Below are 20,293 nucleotides of genomic sequence, written 5' to 3'. Positions count from 1 at the left end.
TGGTCCGGCCAGCCCCGACTCCCCCACCCCCCAACCCCCTCTTCCAACTCTACTGCTGTCTGACAACCTCCTTCCAAACCTCCCACCCCCTCCCAGCTCATCTGTCATCTCCATTCATCCCTACAGGACAATAGCAACGAACCCAAGGAGTCCACATCCAAGGTTTGAACTTATTCTGCTACTTTATTTTTGTACCTTCTCTCACATTGTCGCTTTTCTTTGTTCAGGTGCCAAAAATATGTACAGCTGCTAACAAGAAATAACTTATTTGAGAAGTCTCCATCTTTTATATTCTCACACCACGTAATAAGGGGTGGGGGGTTGAGAAATCACTTTTTTTTTGGGGCAACATTTAATACTTTTTTTGTTTTTTAAATCAATTGTTTTCCAATATTATTTTATTATTTCTTTTACCAATGATTCCCCTAAATAGTTTCTGGTTATACAGAACCGCTGACAGCGACTACAGCATATCCATTTCCACCAAACCAGACTGCAGAATGCAGAAATTAATGTTATGAACTTCTTTAAAAACACAATAAATGTCAGACTGACTGTGATGTGCATTTTATTTTCGAAAACAGTTGGTTTTTAGAAATTTCTCATAAATTGTCCGTAGACGTCAACTTTTGTTTTTTTGCAATATTTAATACTATCTAATCGCAATTCTTCTGGATTATCAATAAACATAAATCGCAATACAAATCGAATCGGTACCCATGGGTCGTGAAAAGATCGAAACTGGACGAAAGCATATTATCCCAGGCGTAGAGGACAGGAGTAATGGATTGATCCATGCGTCACCAAATTGCAGCTAAGACCATGAGTGAAAAGAAGTTAAAATGCTGTGTAGGGCCGCAGTTAGGTGATCATCTCTGTGGCGTCGTCACTGCAAACAACTCTTTTCACTTTACGCATCGTTACTTGATTGATTTGTAAAATAAAAAATATTGAGTATCTTAGCTGTAAGTTTCATCTTTTGCCTTCTTTTACAGTTAATTTAGACCCAATTCGGGGGAAAACAAAAACACCAAGGTGTATCATAAACACCAAACCGTTGTGGGTCTCTTCGGGTTATGTTTGTCACAACACTGAATCACATTGGATTTTTTTTTTTACACTGATTAGTAAAATAACTTCTAAACTGACCTAAATTAAGAACAAATCATTTCATTAGTGTTCTCTCCCTTCAAGATAATACATAGAAGAGGCAGCGATTCTTGCCTTGTGTCTATGTGTATATGTTTGTATCATCTCTGCACAACGGTACACAACTGTGTTACTTTCTTCGGGGTTCAGTGTTGTATGACTAAAGTCCTAGTGGGTTGGATACTTTGAAAACTGTCGGTAACATTTACAAGGTGACCAAAATGTCTGTTTTAAAAGACATCACAGTCACTGAACTGCATGTGCCCGCTTAGGACCATTCTCATTGTTAGACATCACTTATTTCCACATTTTTTGCAAAAAGAAATATACATGTCCTATACGGTAACATCTTACTTAAAGCCCCCCCTAAAAATTTAAAATAGATAAAGAAATGCTATGTTATTACAGATGTTTTATTATATTGTCATTCATAATCCACTATCCATAATCCATTATCCACCAGCCTCCACTTTATAGTCCTTGATAATGTTTCCAACAATATTTTATTGTGTTATCAGCCCTTCATGAAATGTCTGTATACTGCTCATAAATGTGAAACAGGGGGACTTGAACTAAGGTGTTGCCCACTGTTATGACATATACTATAATAGATTATGGACAACTGTCTTAAAGAACATTATGCGTTATTTTCAACTTGAGCCATGAGTCAAGGGCCATTGTGGTATTTGTAAAATAATATTAGTTTGAAGACGTGGAACTGCAGTGCGTGTTGTGTTAAACTTCATGCTTTAATGGGTTTATTTGGTAAAGCTTTGTCAGCTTCAACCCCATTGGTTCCTTTTCCAAGTATTAAAAATCTTAGTTTTATATATACTGTTGATATGTGAAATATAAAAAGAATCAGTCCATATCTGAACTGGTTAGCTCAACATGGAGTAACAAGAAGATTTCAGTACTTTATAACTTTTGTGGTGATATTAACACACAGTATAAATTCATTCAATTCATATAAATTAAAATATTTGTTTCTCGTTCTGTTCAAATATAATTGTCTTTGCAGCACCACGCCAACTACAATTCAGTTTCCCGGTCCAAGAGCAGAGAGAGGGAGATGGAGAAGAAAGATTCAGACGGCACACAAGGCCGATCCAAAGAGAAGAAGGAAGACAAGGATCGGAAAGACAGGAAAAGAGTCAGTGTTTATGAAAAGACCAAAGCACATTGTGAAATGGGTTTTTCGATAGGTCATGCTTGTGAATTTATGTTATTTTTTTTTATTTTTTTTTATATACCTCTTGTTCTAAAGTTAGCCAGTGTTCACATTAGTTGGACTAAGAGTAGCAACAAGTTATGGGTTGATTTATTTCCATACATCCTGTGGTCAGGGTTTATTAATGTACTGTATGTCTTGTCTGTCTTTTAGGACCATGCTGTCAATGACCGTGAGACGAGCCAAGAGTCCAAACGTAAAAAGGACGAGAATGGAACGAGTATGTTAGTTGTGGACAAGTCTGAAGTGTCCTTTCACCTAGCAAGTACAGTGTAAAAACAATATATAAAGACAAACTCAAATCTTCTCTTCCCAGATTCCACCAAGAACAGCAAGAGTGTGAGTCCTTCCTGTGACTCCCCGCTTTCAGCCGAAAAAGAGAAGAGCAAAAGATCCAAATCTTCCAGTAAAGAGAAGGCCGAGTCTGTGAAACCTGAGCGGACATCCTCTGGAGGCAAAAAGGTCAGCTTAGCATGTCGTCCTCCACCAGTGTCCCACTCTGTCCTCGTCTGTCTGCATGTTTGTCTTGAATTCAAGAACTGGTAGTCTGTCACTCGTCAGAGAAGCGTTTTCATTTGTATGTCTTAATAGATTTAGATGTAAATGAATGCTAAATATTCATGCAGCTCTATTTCCATTACTACTGATATGTTTTCAATGTATACTTCTTTGTGTTGTTGTGCCACAGGAGTCCAGACACGACAAAGAGAAATCTGAAAAGAAAGAGAAGAGGGACAGCAGCGGAGGAAAGGAAGAGAAAAAGCAATATCCTTAAATAAAGAGTGACGGCTAAATCTAAATTCCGGGTGATTTGTGCCTCTCGGTATAAATATTTAAAGGTAGGGTCTTTCAAAATTGTAGATCTTTTTTTAACTTCACTGCTTCCCCAGATCAGTTGGAGTTATCTGCTTAGCTCAAGGCCACATTTGTTGTCAGGGATAAAGTAGCTTTTTTTTTCTTCTTTTTTTTATAAAAGTGGTGTAAACATTTGTGCACCAGCGTTTTCACATGTCAACACAGCTATTTGTTTCCATAATGAGAGAAGTTCCTGCAATTCTTGTGTTGCTAAATGCCTGATGCAATAAATGCAGATGCTATGTTGCATTGAGGAGCCGGCCAACCCGACTTGCTTGTAGACATAATTAGTAATGTAATCACTAATCCTTCGCCTATAACCGACTCTTTTAATTTGAGCATTTTACTGTAGGCTAACTCCTGTCTGGCAGTTCCCGCAGCCCCCTCTGATACAACGTGCCCAGCTAAACTGATGATGTGTTTTTGGTTTTTTTTTACTTGGATCTCATAATTTCAATCGGATATTTTGAAGAGCCATTGTGTCGAAAATATTGTCGCTCACACCCTTTATAGCAGGCTGTTATTGACACTTTACTGGCGCTCCTTCTCAGGAGGATTAATTTAAGTTTTAGTAATTTTCTAAAATTAAAAAACAGGTATGATTATTTTGGGGTTCCTGATCATGTTAGTGTTGCATCGTACCCTTTTAATATCCCAGTTAGACGATGAAAAAGAAGCAGTCTGGATACTTGGTTTGTCTCCGTTTAATGACAAGAACAGATGTTTTTTGACAATCAATAATTCAGAACTTGTCAGCTTTTTAGTCTTTAGATAATGTACCATTTCCCTTAACAATCATACTCATAAATCCTCTGACAAGCACAGATAATGTGCACTCATCGGTGAAGGTAAGGCACTTTCAACTTCTTTGTAAACGGCTGTCAATACAACATGTCTGTGGTGGAGCTGGGCAATATATTGATACTATATCAATATTGTGTTATGAGACTAGATATCGTCTTAGATTTTGGATATCGTAATATGACATAAGTGGTGTCTTCCTGGTTTTAAAGGCGGCGTTACAGGAAAGTGATATTATCTGAACTTGGCAGACTGTTGTAACTGTTTTATTATTTGCCTTTACCCACTTAGTCTTGATATCCACAATACTGATTATTTTTTATCAAAAATCTCATTGTGTGAATATTTTTGTGAAAGCACCAATAGTCAACACTACAATATCGTTGCGGTATCGATACTGAGATATTTGGTCAACACATTGTGATATTTGATTGTCTCTATTTCCCAGTCTACTCTGCGGTCAGTGTTTCATGTGTTTTCTCTCCTCTGATCCACAGCCGAACCGGAGAAGCTTTGTTTTTATCTGCGAGACATCTGCAACTTCATCTGTGCTATATTATTAACCCGTGCTGTCATTTCTGCCTGTGTTGTTTTGCTGTAAATTCCTCTCCCAAGTGTTGTTAGCTATAGTTATCTCAACTTAACAGATCACCTCATAATTTTTCGGTTTCAGTATACAGCAAACCACCTGAAATGTTTTTTTTTTTTTTATTATTCAGTATGGGCACAATGTGCTGCTCTTATCAAAATGTAATTCTAATTAGAACAGTGGTTACTGTATGAAATGATCTCATGGTAACAGGGTCATGGATTCAATAATCTCATGCTTGAAACTTTGTATTTTTTGTACGTTGTCAGGCTTTTCTTTTTGCTCGTTTCCTTGGAGTTAACATGCTTTCCATACTCACTTACCTCATATCCTTTTGAGATACTTAGATACTTTTATTTATTTATCTCCACCTTTTAATCTGAGTAAGACAGTAAACTAGGATGTGAGGAAAATGATACAAAGGACCAGTTTGTATATTGTGTACAATAATAAAGAGGGTAACATGAAATTCACATCATGTTATTTCTTCTTTTCTTTTTCTTTTTTTGGGTGTCCCTTACAGTCCTTTTGTGATTTTGTGTTAATCAGGTTTTTACATAATTTATAAAAATGCCAGTTCGATCTTGATTCAAATGTAGAATTGTAAAGAAAAATCAGACAAAATGCTGAACCTCTGTACTCCAAATACCACTGTTTCGAAATGATTTTTGGAGATTTTATCTGCTGTACTCAATGAGTGTAAGCTTTTCTTTTAAAAAAAAACAAAAACAAAAAAACAATAAATAATAGTTTTCCTAGTGTGTTACTTTGATATGGTCTCTTACCTTCCTTTCTTTCCTTCTCCACAAACAGCTGGTTGTCCACCAAATAGTTTCTTAGCAGCTGTAGACACTGTTTGTACAGGTACTCAGATACAGGTACATCTCCCTAGTTCTTCACATAGCCTGTTGACCCAGAACACTGAAACACCTTTAGCTGATGAGTCGTACAGGCCTAGCTTGACAAAAACGTTTATTGTGGATTTAATTACCTCTAGAAGAAGCCTGATCATTTGTTTACTCTAAATGAGCTGTTTAGTAAAAACAAAGTCAAAATGACTGATGATACAGGGGTGACAGCTTTATCTCATGAGTCCCAAAGTGTCCTAAAATGTCTAGAACAGGACTGTAAGTTACAGGACAGTTTCTGGGGGGGGGGGGGGGGGGGGGGGGGGGGGGGGGGGGGGACTATTTTGGTAATTGTAAAGACGAAGGACAAATTGTTCAATCGATGCACTTCCAGCTCCAATTAATTCCTTGCAAAAGCTATAGTGAGTTATAGAGGAGTTATAGAGCATTAAAGTCGGTACTCAGCTGGTAAGCGGAGCATTCAAATGCAAAATGTGTCTATAGGCAAGCATACAATTTGGCAAAGGTTGAAAGTAAAGCTTCCTATAATCATTGTTTCTTTTTTAATTAATATGTCGCTGGGATTTTTTTTTTTTTTTTAGGAAAAATTCTCTGAAAATCCACACCACCTTATAAATGAAACCGGATTTAATGCGTATAACTCCCTGCACTTTGTACCAAATACAATGTTTTTTTTCCCAAAAATTTACTCTAAAATTATTGGACTTATGTATAAGGTGTTAACAGACACTTTTTCTAAAAATGGACACATATATGACGTGGGAATTAATTGATGAAAAGTCAGACATGAGAAAAAGAAAACTACTGAAGGGGTCAGGTATCGGCTCTACCTGAAATAATGTTTTGCACGGCAGACCCACTGGTTACATTTCATTTTGTGCAACCAGCACCAGAGTACCAATTGTCTCCTGGAGTCTCCATCCAAAATACCAGGTAACCGGGGCAACGTGGTCCTCCTTTTGCGCATAGATATATACACTTTAGCGTCTGGCAAAAGTGTCGCCTGGTGCTCTGCATTTTTAATTATAACTCAATTATAAGAAGTGACAGTGATACAATGCAATATATTAGTTTTCCCAGACAAATAAAACTTATTTTAAAATTCCTAATTTATTTGTGGATCATTACCAGGATCATGTGTACGTAGCAATGTGAAATCAATCAAACAGCAACTCTTTTGTGTAAGTCGTGTGTAAAGTGTAAAACAGTCAACAGAAGTAAACATAATAATAAGCAAAGTGACGTGCAAAAGTACTGGACCACACTGTAAAGTCGACTATCATTTAACTTATGGTACTGTGGTATTTAAGTCTAGGATGTTCATGTATGGATCAGTGTAATGAAATAACAATTAAAGTGACACACTATTGCGCACGTAAAACATGGTGACCACCGGAGCTTCACCTTGTCCGAAAAATGTGAATTTCACTTTGAGAGTCATCCTCTGCTCTTGGCTGTATATTTGAGCTGCTATATTCACATTTGAAACTCATTAAGTTTTCTCTGACTGTCAGTGCGTCATGACGGGGAAACCTCTGTGTTTAAAGATGAAAGATGAAACATATTTTTTTATGATCTCACTCTATCCAAGTGCGCCTTGGGTGCTGGCTTAGAAAGTCACAATTATGATTCACCATGAGTCATTTTATGTTTATCACGTCTAACTCTTCACTTATGTTTTGGCGCAAATGGGCTTCCATACCACTTGACTCAAGATGATTTTATTCCTAGAGAGAAGTCCTGTTTGCCAACCCAACGGCATGTCTGTGGACGTTATTATAATAACTCTGTAATAAGACTTGTATGACCTGCAGCAAAAAAAAATTCTTCTGATTAATAAGGGTAGATTAATTACATAGAAAAAGATAAAAGTCCAAAAGATGAATATAAACCTGCTTTTATTAAGGAAATGTAATAAAATCCTTTGTACATGACCTCTCCACAGAGGTTCATTGTGTCCATACATGCAACTCCCACGGTTGAGGTACTGTTACAAATGAACTGGAAAAAAATAAAAACCAAACTGGATCGAATGTTGTGATGGAACTACAAACTAAACCAGGGTCCACTTTGAGTTGCAGTTTGGTTAAACTATCACCAAATTCACATGCACTTCATCTGGGGAGTAAAGGATGAGAAAGTTTATTATATTAAACAAATGTAGGCTTACATGGTTTGTAGCAGTATTTTCCTTCAGTTTATAAAAAGTTCACTTATACCAACAGACACATGTTTCATTTGTAGCTCTTTTCCTCAATGTACAGTTTACCTTCTGCATGATGCATAGACACAGAAAGCTTATCACAACCAAAGAAGCTATGGTGTGTTATCATATCATTTACCAAAAAATGTTGAGATTCACAGCTGCAGATACTGCATTTACATGAGAACGGCTTCTAAGTGTGTACAAAGTGTGTAAACCATAAGCTCGGTTAAACCATTTGTATATGCTGTCACATAAAAAGGGGTCACTGTCAGAGACTACGGGATTTATAATGCTTTTGATTTCAACAATATGGCACTAAGTGATTAAAAGCGGACCTCATTTCATCATCTCATAAAAAAAATGGTCTTGTTTCCAAATAGTGGCAGTTGATTTAAAACAAGCATCTAAGTGAATACAGTCAGTTGTGTACAATGTCCAACAGACTTTGACAATAACCCCACCTAAGCACTTTCCGATAACCTCTACTTTCACATTATTGATATTTTCTGAGTAAAACCTGGGGTACAATTTTGTCACTTTAATTTATGCTTACCCTATGGATTGATGCTTGATCCTAAATATTACGAAACTAAAAGTAGTCTTATAGTAAAACAACAAAATGACTTTACTTCACTAAATATAACATTTATCCAACTTAAGATATCACCACAAAAATGTCTGTAAAAGATTCAAATGACCTAATGAGTACTCCAGGATTTTCCGATTGCAAATCATGGCTTTTTTTTTTTTGTTCTTCTTAAAAATAGAAAACAACTGAAATTACAACAGTTCATCTAATTGTCTTTTGAAGCAATGTTTTTGCCCTATAGTTCCACAGATTTTTTTTCAAGTGAATTCAATTTTAATTGCATTGTAATGACGCTGAAATATTCCATAAGGCACTACAAGAGGCAAATCTCATGTTTCCAGAAGCAAAAGTCCTGTTGCGACATTGCCCTCTGTTAGTGTGACGGGCCTCACAACGCAGAATGAGCACTTGTTGACTTGTAGGCTTGTGTCCAAGCTGATGAAGAAGAAGGCGGTTGCCTCCAGGATGCCAGCCTTGGGGTGTCGGGGTCACACACAGCGGCTGTTTCCATCCAGACGCACCAGGGGGAAGCAACACGTTTTGCCGCTGCAGAAGAGATGTGCAAAGGATGAGGATCAAATGAAAAAGCTGCCACTGCACTGTTCATTTTTCATATTTGGCTGGTTTAACTCATAAACACAAGTTCTCCCGCTGCCTTAGAAAGGCAAGTTGACTGAAGTTAAGTTGAATAACTAGTTCAAAGTTATATTAATAGATAATATAAATTAGCTGAACTTAAGAGAACAAATGCTACAAACTCTAGACATTTAATGTCCCATATTGTAAAACGTGAGATGCCAATGTATTTGTTATCATCATGCGCACTCCACAGAGAACTGCACACATTATTCAGAAACTGAGCCTTTAAATCAGGACTTCCATCCAGTTGTGATGTCATAACTATTCTATATATGGGTAAAAGTGCTTCTACAGTGACAGACAGTATGAGAAAAATAAAATGTTTTTTGAAAATTAAAGCATGTAAATATGTCCTAGTAGAAACTCAAGATACAAGTATGTACTAAAAATGAGCATGAAATGGGTCCTTTAAGCTCATAACATAAACAATGTTCAGTCATAGTGACAGATGTCAGAATCAGGTGAATTAGGAGTGCACTGGGGTAGGGACTGAATTCAATACTAACCATCATGGTCAGATAAACAATAACTTTTCCTTCGAAACAGTGGGATTTCTGCAGTTTTTAAATCCCAAACAAGGCATGCTGGGAAGTCTGCTAATGTGCTGAGAATGGTGAATAGCCTCTCAGCATTCAACTCATCATTTTGAATGAAAAGTCAGAACAACTACTGTAAAAAAAATAGGAAAGTACTTGAAATGAATGAATATTTACATTAGGATAATGATAAAAGTTCAGTGTATTTCACTAGATTTCGTCATGTTTAAACTGATGCAGACATGGGAGCAACAGTAAAGGACATACCCTCTAGATCTTAACGCTCTCTGTCCCGTACACGTTGTAGCCTTCACGGTACGTGGCAAAATTCTGGGTGTTTGCCGGAGGGGCTGGCTTAAAGTTTTGAGCATTCTTTGCCAGCTTCAGTCTTTTGGTTTCTTGCCGTGACTTATAGCAGAACTCAATCAAAGCCACAGTCATAGCCAGGCCAAGCCCCCCGACCAGAATATAGAAGACTCCTGCCACGTTGCTCAGGCTTAAAGCACTTGTCTTGTCCTGGGGGAGGTAAATACCACTGTTAAGACTCTTTTAACTGGCACTCTGAGGCTGACCTCAAACAACATGTACACCCACACCAACACAATGTACAGTACATCCTACGGCTCTATGACTAAACAGGTGCTCAGAGGAGGCTGCTAATTGTGTCTACAAAACCCCTCTGAGATAGAGATGTCTAAATCAGCCAATAACTGAAATAAATTGGTACAACATACGGTATATGTGTCTAATTCCTCCTATCAAGTTCTTTCTGCCCTTAGGGCTGGGAAGGTGAATGCAGACAGAGGTGCTATCTATCCTGCTTCATGGTCACGTCTAGAGGAAGGCGGTCGTGGTCGTACAGGTCTACAGATTTAACCCTCAATGCACTAGCATAGCTGCTTCAACACACTGCATTTGTACAATCAAAGTGGTAAGCTGTGGAGGGGGAATTGAACCATTTTGCTGCTATTAAAAACCAAACAGTGATATTGAAATTAATTCATGTGAGTATTACCATTTGCATTCTAAGCCTTAGGGACAGTTTGTATTTTATAAATGTCTTAATTAAAGTTGCAAAAAAGTTCCTTACCCTTACTCTGACACTCCACTATAAGACATGACTATTAAATACCGTTTGACCACTTTGTGCTCATGTGGCGTTTAAAGGTCAATTTGGACTTTGTCAGAATAAGGATGCCTTTGTGAAACTAGCCGGTCACATTGGAGGTAATATATGCAGTTCGCATACAAATGATTAACGTCAACAATAAACTAAATTTCAATAAAGGTTCGGTTATCAAAATAGCAGTATAATGGTTTCAATTCTATGATTCAACTTTTCAAAATTTTATGGTATGAATAAAAGTGTGGAATCATGCTGTAATTCTACAAATCTTGATATTGTCTACATACAGTAGTAATGGAGTCATGTTCATGTCATGAGTTATGCTCAGAATGTAATGAAAATAGACTATGTGTGAAGGAAATCTAGTTTTTAATGTTTTCCACGTTAGTAGTCAGATACATAAATCTCATGTCCTGATGAACATGTCTGGGAGAATGTATGTTTTAGATGTTTGCATATGAACAGTTAGGTCACAATGCATTTTTCAATCAGTGTAAAAAGACCTGCAGCGACTGACCTTACTTCCAGAGTCCTTGGTTCCACATTCACCCTTATCGTACCACCATTTGTTTTTCAGCTTGTCTAAGATGCCTTGTTCACTGAGTTTCAATACTGCAAGGTTTACAGGAGTTCTTCACGTGGGAAATAACATAAATAACATTTTATTATGTTATTTTATGTTATTAAACTTTAAACTACTTTATACTGTGCAAAGCGATAGAGTAGGGTCCTGGCCAACACATCACAGATAGCAAGCAACACTACAGTATATATAGATATATATATATATATATATGTGTGGAAATATATGACCTTTCATAATCCATGACTACCCTAGCATGCCAGACCCCACCTATATCGCTTTGAGTAATCGGCACACACTGATCACAAGAAGAGAACAGATTGGAACTTGCAGAATAAAGCAGCTGCTGCATAGCTTTCACAGAATGAAAGAAAACAGAGGCAGTAATTGCTGAGGGCACATGTTATTTTGCTATGGGCAGCCCTTTGGATGGTGGATCTAACAGGAACCCTTTCTTGACTAACAGACAAAACACAACAGTCCAATTTCATTACCAGCTATTAGAGGCCAATGTCTTACAAAATCCCCCACAGAGAGAAACAAGGTCTTACTGAATCATTACAAGCCAGATGTGGTCAAGAAGTCTCTAAAGACGCCTTTATTTTTGTTGCTGAACCAAATCCCTCGTGACGGGAGTCGTACTGTGGGGTTTTCGTTTTGCAAGACATCATGTTCAATTTCCTTGACTGATAGATTTCCAGGCTTATTTCCTTTCAGAAATAAGATCAGTGTTGTAATCCAACATCTTCAAATATATTGTATTCACCACTGTGTTGTTTGTATGTCGAATAGAATACAAATTGTGTTTTCTGATTAATTATACAAAAAGAAAGAAACATTAAGAAATCATGCATGATGTTAAGTAACGGATGTGCAGTCATGTATTCCAGTCAGAGCTTGAAAGGCAAAGTTATGGGGATCTAGGTGCATTGGAATGCAACAACCAACTCTAATAATTCCTCTGGTGGAGCCTTATCAGTCTCACTGCTGCATATTCTGCTTTTTGACTTTTCTTGACAGAGGAGCAGAGAGGAGCGATAGATTTGAACCCACATTTTGAACTAAATTCTTGTTAGACTTTATAAATCAAGATAGTAAATATGCCGTAGTTCTATAGTTTGGACAATGACACATTTTGGATGTAATCTCTTGGTTTTTATGACGCATTTTAGAAGCACTAGGAAGACACATTGCAAACATAAAAAGCTTTTAAGTGGGGTGTTTTCTTCTATTTGGAACCTACAGCTAAAAAGCAACAACTTTTCATAATAACTCTGTTTCAGGGTACTGTATTCATCACAATTAAAAGCACATTTTATTGGTTGATGTGCATCTAATGACTTATAACTTGTCTCTATGTGACCCCCAAATTGAGTGCTGCTCTGTGGCTGACTCTGACCTTTGACCTCCCTGAACAGAGGATCAAAGTTGGCTACAGTTTCTGTGTCAAATGTATACTATTTGTTTTCTTCAATTTAATAACTTTTAGTCACATAAAAATAACTATGACCGGTTTAAGATTATGATTAGTTGTCATCGGATAATGTCTACTCTTTCCCACAGCATTGTGGGTAGGATGATTTACTCTACTGACTTGCCTTTTCTCTTGGTATCATAAATTATATCTACATAATTTCAGCTCTGAGAAAAAAAAAGTGTGAACAGGAGCCCTCTCGCCAGATAATGACCTCAGACACACCACCAGGTGGTGGCCATGGACTTAAAAAATTAAAATTACACTGATGAGTACTTCTCAGGTTCAGTTTAGCACTTTAACACTTAAACATTTCCCTGGATCTTTTCTAATTGGAAAAACCTAAATAAAAACAGAACGTAATCCACATATATATTATATACTATTCATATGAACAGATTATGGCAGCAGCCTGAAGGACACGTTGGATGTTTGGTTTTTAGATCATTGCATGTGAATGAAAATACTCTTAATTCCTTTTAGATTAAAAGATTTAACATCTACCTTCAAAGAGTACAGCACTAAATACTATGCTGTCATCCCTGCTGGAGCCTTAAAGAGAAATCCAGGCGACTTCAGAGGTGAAAAAGACCTTTTTAAAAACACTCAATGGCAGTAACAGAGAGAAAAAGAAATAACTGTCCCCGTCCAAGTTTTTAAGCAGCCGGGGTTTGTAATTACTTTGTCCGAGGGACACAGTATCACAGTATTAAAGCATTTTTGCTCCATTGCAAGTTCCAGTTTATATTGGTGAATAACTCCACTCGTCATTTACTGTCAGAGAGAAAACCACTGTGAGCCGTCCCAAACCTCTGATGTAATAGCAGTTTACAGCTCCACAGAGAGTGGACTCATAGAAAAGGTGATTTATCAGACCTGGGTTCACTCCCAGTTACAGTAAGCAGAGAGCATTCACGCACTAAACAGCTTGAATTGAAGCAAAAACTAACAATAATAATAATAATAATTTGCTGCCACTAATTGGATTCCTACGGCACCACATTACAACAGATACAAAATGTTGGGAAATGTAGTGAGCGAAAACAAGTCGATTGTGAGTTGTAGTGGCACTGAAACTGAACTCTAGTTTAATTAAGGGTCAGGCCCACTGAGCTCCACCTACAACTGATATTAAGTCACATACAGGATATACGGACTTATGTATCTGTCAAGAGAACTTCATCCCTTCAGGTTTGTATGGTTCATGCTTGATAGTTCATATAAATAAATAAACAATAAAATAATACTAAACATAATTACATGTGAAATACATATAAATAAATACGTTTGAGTACATCTTTATCATACTTTTAGTTTTTATAGTAGCCCACCTATCTGGCCAATACATTTATACATATATTTTTAGTTTATATTCTTTTAATTTCTTGTACTCATATTCTTATTTTCTCATCAATTATTATTTTGGCACACAAGGCTTTCAACCCTGCATTTCACTGCACATATTGTGTGAGTGTGTATGTGACGAATAAAACCTTTGTGTTGATTTGTGACTACTTCAAAGTTTTCTTCTGAAAACCGTTATCTTAAAAATGGAACTTTAAAGGCTCAGGACAACATATATTAATATAATATATTGTATCCAAGAAAAAAAAGAACCTACACATTATTGCCATGTGGTCAGTAGTCAGAGTAGTGGATAGAGCAGTTCACATCTGTACGCCTCTGCCTCTGTCTTCTCTCACTTGTGCCTTCTCTCTGGTGACTGGTTATGCAGAGGCCAGTTAATTATGCATTCACTTGACCAATCAGGTTTCACATCATTTTCCCAGCGAAGCAGAAAGTCTGTCTCTGCTCTAAAGTGCCTTGATTCTCACGAGGACTAAAGCTCCTCAGAGGGCATACGTGACATGTTTTAACACTACTGATTTTGAAAACTGGCTGACTTCAAAAATGACTTCCCTGACTGTATGAAATATGATTTCCATTGGATAAGCCCTTCAAAAGAGTTGTCTGCCTATTGTGCGAATGCTGAGTCAGCAGCATTCCCAGTATTGGTATCCGATTCTTCTGTATGATAGTTGTTTTAAGGGAATATGTGCTTGTGTTCAACTTTTCTTTAACATTCATAGTTTTTAAAATATTCTTGTTTCTTTTTACATTGAAAGTCAATTGAGCAATCTTCATATCCTCTTCAGACTTCTACATGCTACTGCTCCTCGTGCTTTCACCTACAGATGTCATTCAAACTTTAACTATTCACAAGACATTCAGCTGTTAGAAACTGATTCAGCGTTTTGATGTATTTGACAGTTTTTGTCTTGTCACCGTTTACTATTCTGTCAGGTCAGATATACTATATAACTTCTTTATCACTTTTTCTACATACTATACTAGGACTTTTTATCACTTTTTTCAACATACTAAAGTATGATTTTTCATCACTTTTGTCGACATACTGTGACTTTTTTTCTATTTTTTACGACATGCTAAACTAAGGCTTTTTTTTATCACTTTTTGGGACATCTATGACTCATTCATCACTTTTTTCGACATACTATAGTATGACTTTTGAATTACTTTTTTCAACATACTATACTATGACTTCTTTCAACGTACTATACTATGACTTTTTAATCACTTTTTTGACATAATATATTATGGCTTTTTATCAATTTTTTTCAACATGCTATATTATAACTTTTTTGACATTTACTGTGACTTTTTATCACTTTTTTGACATACATCACTATGGCTTCTTTATCACTTTTTTCGACATGCTATAGTAAGACTTTTTCAACGTACTATACTATGACTTTTTAATCATTTTTTACGACATACAATACTATGACTTTTTTTTATCACTTTTTTCAACATACTATACTATGAGTTCTTTATGACTTTTTTAAACATACTATACTGTGGCTTCTTCATCACTTTTTTCTACATACTATACTAGGACTTTTTATCACTTTTTTCAACATACAAAAGTATGATTTTTCATCACTTTTGTCGACATACTATGACTTTTTTTTCTCTTTTTTACGACATACTAAACTAAGGCTTTTTAATTATTTTTTTGACATGCATATGACTTTTATCGACATGCTATAGTATGTCTTTTAATTACTTTTTTCAACATATTACACTAAGGCTTTTTATCACTTTTTGGGATACACTATACTATGACTTTTTATTACTTTTTTGACATACTATGAATTAGTTTTTTCAACTGTATTTATACTACAACTTTTTTCGACATACTATATTATTTTTATGGCTTTTTTCAACGTACTATATCACTTTTTGACATACAACTCTATGATTTATTCCAACATACTATCACATTTTTCGACATTCTATACTATGATTTCGTTGTCACTTTTTTAACATATACTATGACTTTTTTCACATACTGTGTTATGATTTTTCAACATTCTATACTACGACTTTTTCATCCCTTTTTAAGACATACTATGACTTTTTTTTTTAAGATTTATTTTTCCGGGCGTCTTTAGGCCTTTATTTTCACAGGACAGATGAAGACATGAAAGGGGAGAAAGACATGCAGCATAGTGCCGCAGGTCAGAGTAGAACCAGCGGGTGCCTGATCAAGGAGCACACTATGCATATGAGACTGCTCTACCAACTGAGCTAACCCGGCTACACTATCACCTTTTATTTACTCTTTTCCGACATACTATTCTATGACTTTTTTTATCACTTTTTAGACATACAATAACTTTTTATAACTTCCACAACATACATTACTATGCCATTGTTATCATTTTTTGACATACCATACTATGACTTTTTAAATGGCTCATTTTGAACATAAATTCCTTGGTGGCACAATGGCTTCGTGGTTAGTACTGCTCCACCGGGCAACCAGTGAGTAATCACCACAGTCTCTGCCCCAGGTTCAATACCTAGTCCGGCCCTGTTTATGAATTTTTTGACATATGCTTTGACTGTTGAATTACATACTATACCATGATTCTGTCATCACTTTTTTTACAGACTATACTATGACTTTTTCATTACATTTAGTGGCACAGCTACTCAGTTGTTAGCACTGCTCCAACAGCAAGTAGGAAATGCATACTCTGACCAAGGTTAAAGATACTATACTGTCACTTCATCACTTTTTTCGACATACTATACTTAGACATTTATCTTTTAGGATTTGTTATTTGATAGGAAATATTAGGCATGATAGGGGAGAGAGGGGGAATGACATGCAGCAAAAGGCCGCAGGTTGGAAATGATCCCGCTGCCGCTGCAGCAAGGACTGAGCCTCAGTACATGGGGTGCACACTCTACCACTTGAGCTTTTTTTTCCGACGTACTATACTATGACTTTTTTCGTCATACTATTCTATGACTATTTTATGACTTTTTGACATTAAACTATAACCTTTGACTATCCAATGGTATTTTTTGACAGACTATACCACATTTTAATGGCTATTTTTTCGAAATGCTATACTGTGCCTTTTTTTACAGCAATTTTTCAACATACAATTTTGGACATACTATAATGACCTTTTATCCCTTTTTTGACATACGATACTATGACTTTTTTCTACATACTATACAATGTCTTTTTTATGACTTTTTAAAAAAAAAAATACTTTATACAGTTTTTTCAACACACTATGAATTTTATGACATTTACTATTACTTTTTTCATCATACTATAAAATGACTTTTTCATCACATATTTCGACATGCTATTTTATGATTTTTATCACTTTTTGACATACCTATACCATGAGGTTTCAACATGCTATACTATGACTTTTCTTTTATTTATCTTAAATATTCCTTTACTTTTGTTTTTTACATTATTGGTATTATTGAACATTTCAATAAAATTTGTACACGTCACAATTTATGAATCCAACTCTCTCATTAAATCTAGGGGATGGGCAGTATATCATGAACACCTGTGCAATCTATTTCAATGCAATGCAACTAGTGCTGTACATCTTACATTTGTGAAGTTTAATAATTAACAATGTTTTGTTTTTTTAAGGTTGTGTCAGAGCGGTATTGATTCAAAAATACCAAACACTTATGGGACAAAATGAAGGTTGATAACTGGACTGTCACCCACTCAGAAAGCATTAGAGGCAAACGATTAAATGCTTTTTTTCTCTCTAAACGTAATAACTTTGACACGTTATTAATGCGGTTGTATGCAGTCAGATAGAATAGATATTTCTGTTTAACAGGTTTTAAAAATTTAAATCAGACCTCGGTGCATGGTTGTGTGAGCTCACCCCTACTCTTAACACTTAATAAAATCAATTGTAAAAACAACATTCCAAATACAGTTATTTAGAATTTGACTATGAGACGAGACTACACTATTGTCTTTGTTAGACCCGGAGGATCATGCTGGTATTCATCAGTAATATTGATATAACAGATTGGTGGAGTGGTGTGAAAGGAATTTACTTATCATACCTCTAATAATCTTTTGGGGTCATAGTTTGTGTTGTTGTAGTATGTTATGAGACCTGTAAGCTTCACAAAAGATAGTGTTTATTATTATGTCGGATTTGATGCATTGCAGGTGTTTCTTTTATTATGTCCACCCCCTGTACCTGAGTGTAGACTTCCCCTCTGCTCCATCTGATTTAAGTCACATGAGAACTTTACCCTTCAGTCTGTCTGCAAAACAGAAAACAGCATCTAAAAACACTCACGACATACACAAAATAATTCACATGAAAAAAGAGAAACATGCACAATACTGACTCTCATGGCCAAATTAGGATATAAATCACATACTGTATATGATATCAAATAAAACAAATATCACACAGTATGATGTTTTAAATCATTTCACTTTGATAAATAAAGTAGATTTGGGATTTAATGTTCTATCTGGAGTTTTGTTCGGTTTTAGTAAAACATTTAAAATATCTCTACTGATTTCTAGTTTATATGAAAATAAATGCTGAATTTGATTTCAGTAGCCCAATGCTAACACGCATGTAATGTTACGCTGTGAATGTCATATTTTCTCAGTGGTAGTTACATACAATATATTTCCATTTCATTGTTGAATTACCCATATGTGACTTTCTGAAAGCAAAATAAGGACAAAGAAATGTGGCAGTCAGACAGTGAGTATTCCACTGATCGTCTACTCTCTCTCTAACCAAGGGTTCGAGGCAAACTGCCAGCGAGAGAGGAGACAGCTTCTTTGTGTTATCCCGCTGGTAGTATCCATATCCCGCTCACTCAGGAATGGATGACTAGAGTCAATAACAGCAAAGCATGCCTCGTCTCTTCTCTCGCAATATGTCAAGTGTACTGTGGTCATGATGCAAGCTGAAGAGCAGAGGCAGAGATGGATCCACAGTTGAGGGCTGTCACTGCGCCCTGAAACAAAAGATCAGGGGCCTCATTTATAGAAATGTTGTACAACAGATTTGATCCTCATCGGGAAAAGAGCCCCCAGCTCTTCTACAGAGCTGAGCCTCATGTGCACAGCCCTAAAATGGTGTAAGGAAGGATACATAATGTGCCCAGGCTTTACGATGATAATCATTTTGTTCTACATTTAACTGCTCTTCTTGGTTTTAAAACGTTTAAAGGGAGACTATGTGACTTTTGAGAGAAGAAATAACACTTCTTCCTCTAAAAAATGAAAAGTTAAATTCATAAGCGATTTAGCTTTGCCTTGCTTCAGTATTCTCTTTGTGGCTACAGCCTCACTCGGTCCGATGCTTTGATCAATGTAATTGTCATTTGTGGCCACAGCGTGCTCTGTTCAGCAAAAGTTGCATAGTTTCACTTTAAGGTCTGAATGCATCTTCACTCAGCTATTTAGCTTTCAGCTTTATGCTCAATATGAAAAAAAGGAGATGAGATGCAAATCAAATCCTATTGTACAAATGAGGCCCCTGGTCAAATCTTACACTCTACTACTGCAGGGTTTACCAGGTCAGGGTGGCCATGGATAGACTTTGACTGGCCTTAGATCAAGACCAACCAAAGGTTTCTGTCAGTCTTACGCTGGATTTCGATGAGAGGATGTTGGACAAAAAAGTTTGGACCGTTAGTTGTCACTCTGTCATTAGAATTCTCACGTTTGCCTGCGATGCTTAGTCCCCTCAAGACAACGCTGTTCCCCGTGCCTGCCCTAACGCCCAGGCGGCGGATTGGAGAGTGCATACATCGTTTGACCGTGAGGTATTAATCCTTGAATAAGATCAGTTCTACACTGTAATCCTTCTGGCATTAGTATGAAGATACAAAGCTGCGATTTTCGCGTGTAGATATAAAAAACAGAGGGAAAAAAGGTTTCTGTCTTTCATAACTACATGCCAAAAAATATGGAACCAACTACTCTGTCACAAGCACAATATTAAGCACTTAATAATCTGATCTTCCTCTGTCTTACTTCTGCACTTTGCTTTATCTCACACTATTTGGCTTTTCATCCTCCATTAGCCAAGTAAAGGGTTCCCAGTTGATCACAGTTGCAAATTACTAAAATGGGAAAAACAAACGTATTTATCTGTAACTCATTAACAGATATTTGGGCCCAAAAGACTACAGTCAGTGACGACAGCCTTGCCGATTACTCTGTTCTAGGATACCCGACTTTGGTGACATTGAGGCTGACCTTAGAGTCACCTCCCCCGCTGCCGCACTCTCCCTTGTCGTAC

General features: G+C 36.5%; 2 protein-coding genes and 1 long non-coding RNA gene across 6 annotated transcripts in view; 1 reads left to right on the top strand and 2 right to left on the bottom strand.

The window, feature by feature from the left end:
• thoc2 (THO complex 2) overlaps nucleotides 1-5,397 on the top strand; it is a 29,166-nt gene extending 23,769 nt beyond the window's left edge. Inside the window, exons 33-39 of one of the 3 annotated variants that reach the window (XR_004334688.1) lie at nucleotides 127-162; nucleotides 2,171-2,302; nucleotides 2,534-2,600; nucleotides 2,697-2,842; nucleotides 3,069-3,145; nucleotides 4,037-4,128; nucleotides 4,489-5,397. Coding sequence is in view for 1 of the 3 variants with exons in the window: in XM_032533908.1 (XP_032389799.1) it covers nucleotides 127-162; nucleotides 2,171-2,302; nucleotides 2,534-2,600; nucleotides 2,697-2,842; nucleotides 3,069-3,145; nucleotides 4,037-4,064 (486 nt within the window). In the remaining 2 variants the exon portion in view is untranslated. Of the gene's footprint in view, nucleotides 1-126; nucleotides 163-2,170; nucleotides 2,303-2,533; nucleotides 2,601-2,696; nucleotides 2,843-3,068; nucleotides 3,146-4,036; nucleotides 4,129-4,488 lie in introns of those variants that run through there. The other 2 variants (XM_032533908.1, XR_004334689.1) reach the window with 2 other exon arrangements.
• LOC116700657 (uncharacterized) lies at nucleotides 3,252-4,472 on the bottom strand. Its single transcript, XR_004334701.1, has 2 exons — nucleotides 3,925-4,472; nucleotides 3,252-3,337 (listed from the first exon to the last, which is right to left on the bottom strand). It is a non-coding gene; the product is annotated as an uncharacterized LOC116700657 (long non-coding RNA).
• A 1,978-nt stretch (nucleotides 5,398-7,375) lies between the features above and the next one.
• gria3a (glutamate receptor, ionotropic, AMPA 3a) overlaps nucleotides 7,376-20,293 on the bottom strand; it is a 73,505-nt gene continuing 60,587 nt past the window's right edge. Inside the window, exons 14-16 of one of the 2 annotated variants that reach the window (XM_032533955.1) lie at nucleotides 11,108-11,222; nucleotides 9,732-9,980; nucleotides 7,376-8,835 (exon numbers count right to left, since the gene is read on the bottom strand). In XM_032533955.1, the coding sequence (XP_032389846.1) occupies nucleotides 9,735-9,980; nucleotides 11,108-11,222 (361 nt within the window). In that variant the 3' untranslated portion in view covers nucleotides 7,376-8,835; nucleotides 9,732-9,734. Of the gene's footprint in view, nucleotides 8,836-9,731; nucleotides 9,981-11,107; nucleotides 11,223-17,641; nucleotides 18,552-18,606; nucleotides 19,002-20,293 lie in introns of those variants that run through there. The other variant, XR_004334692.1, reaches the window with a different exon arrangement.

The sequence above is a fragment of the Etheostoma spectabile genome, chromosome 13 (genome assembly GCF_008692095.1).
Source record: "Etheostoma spectabile isolate EspeVRDwgs_2016 chromosome 13, UIUC_Espe_1.0, whole genome shotgun sequence".
In the NCBI taxonomy this organism is placed as follows: Eukaryota; Metazoa; Chordata; class Actinopteri; order Perciformes; family Percidae; genus Etheostoma; species Etheostoma spectabile.
Note: the sequence above shows the minus strand (reverse complement) of the source record. Positions and strands in the feature narration are given on the sequence as shown.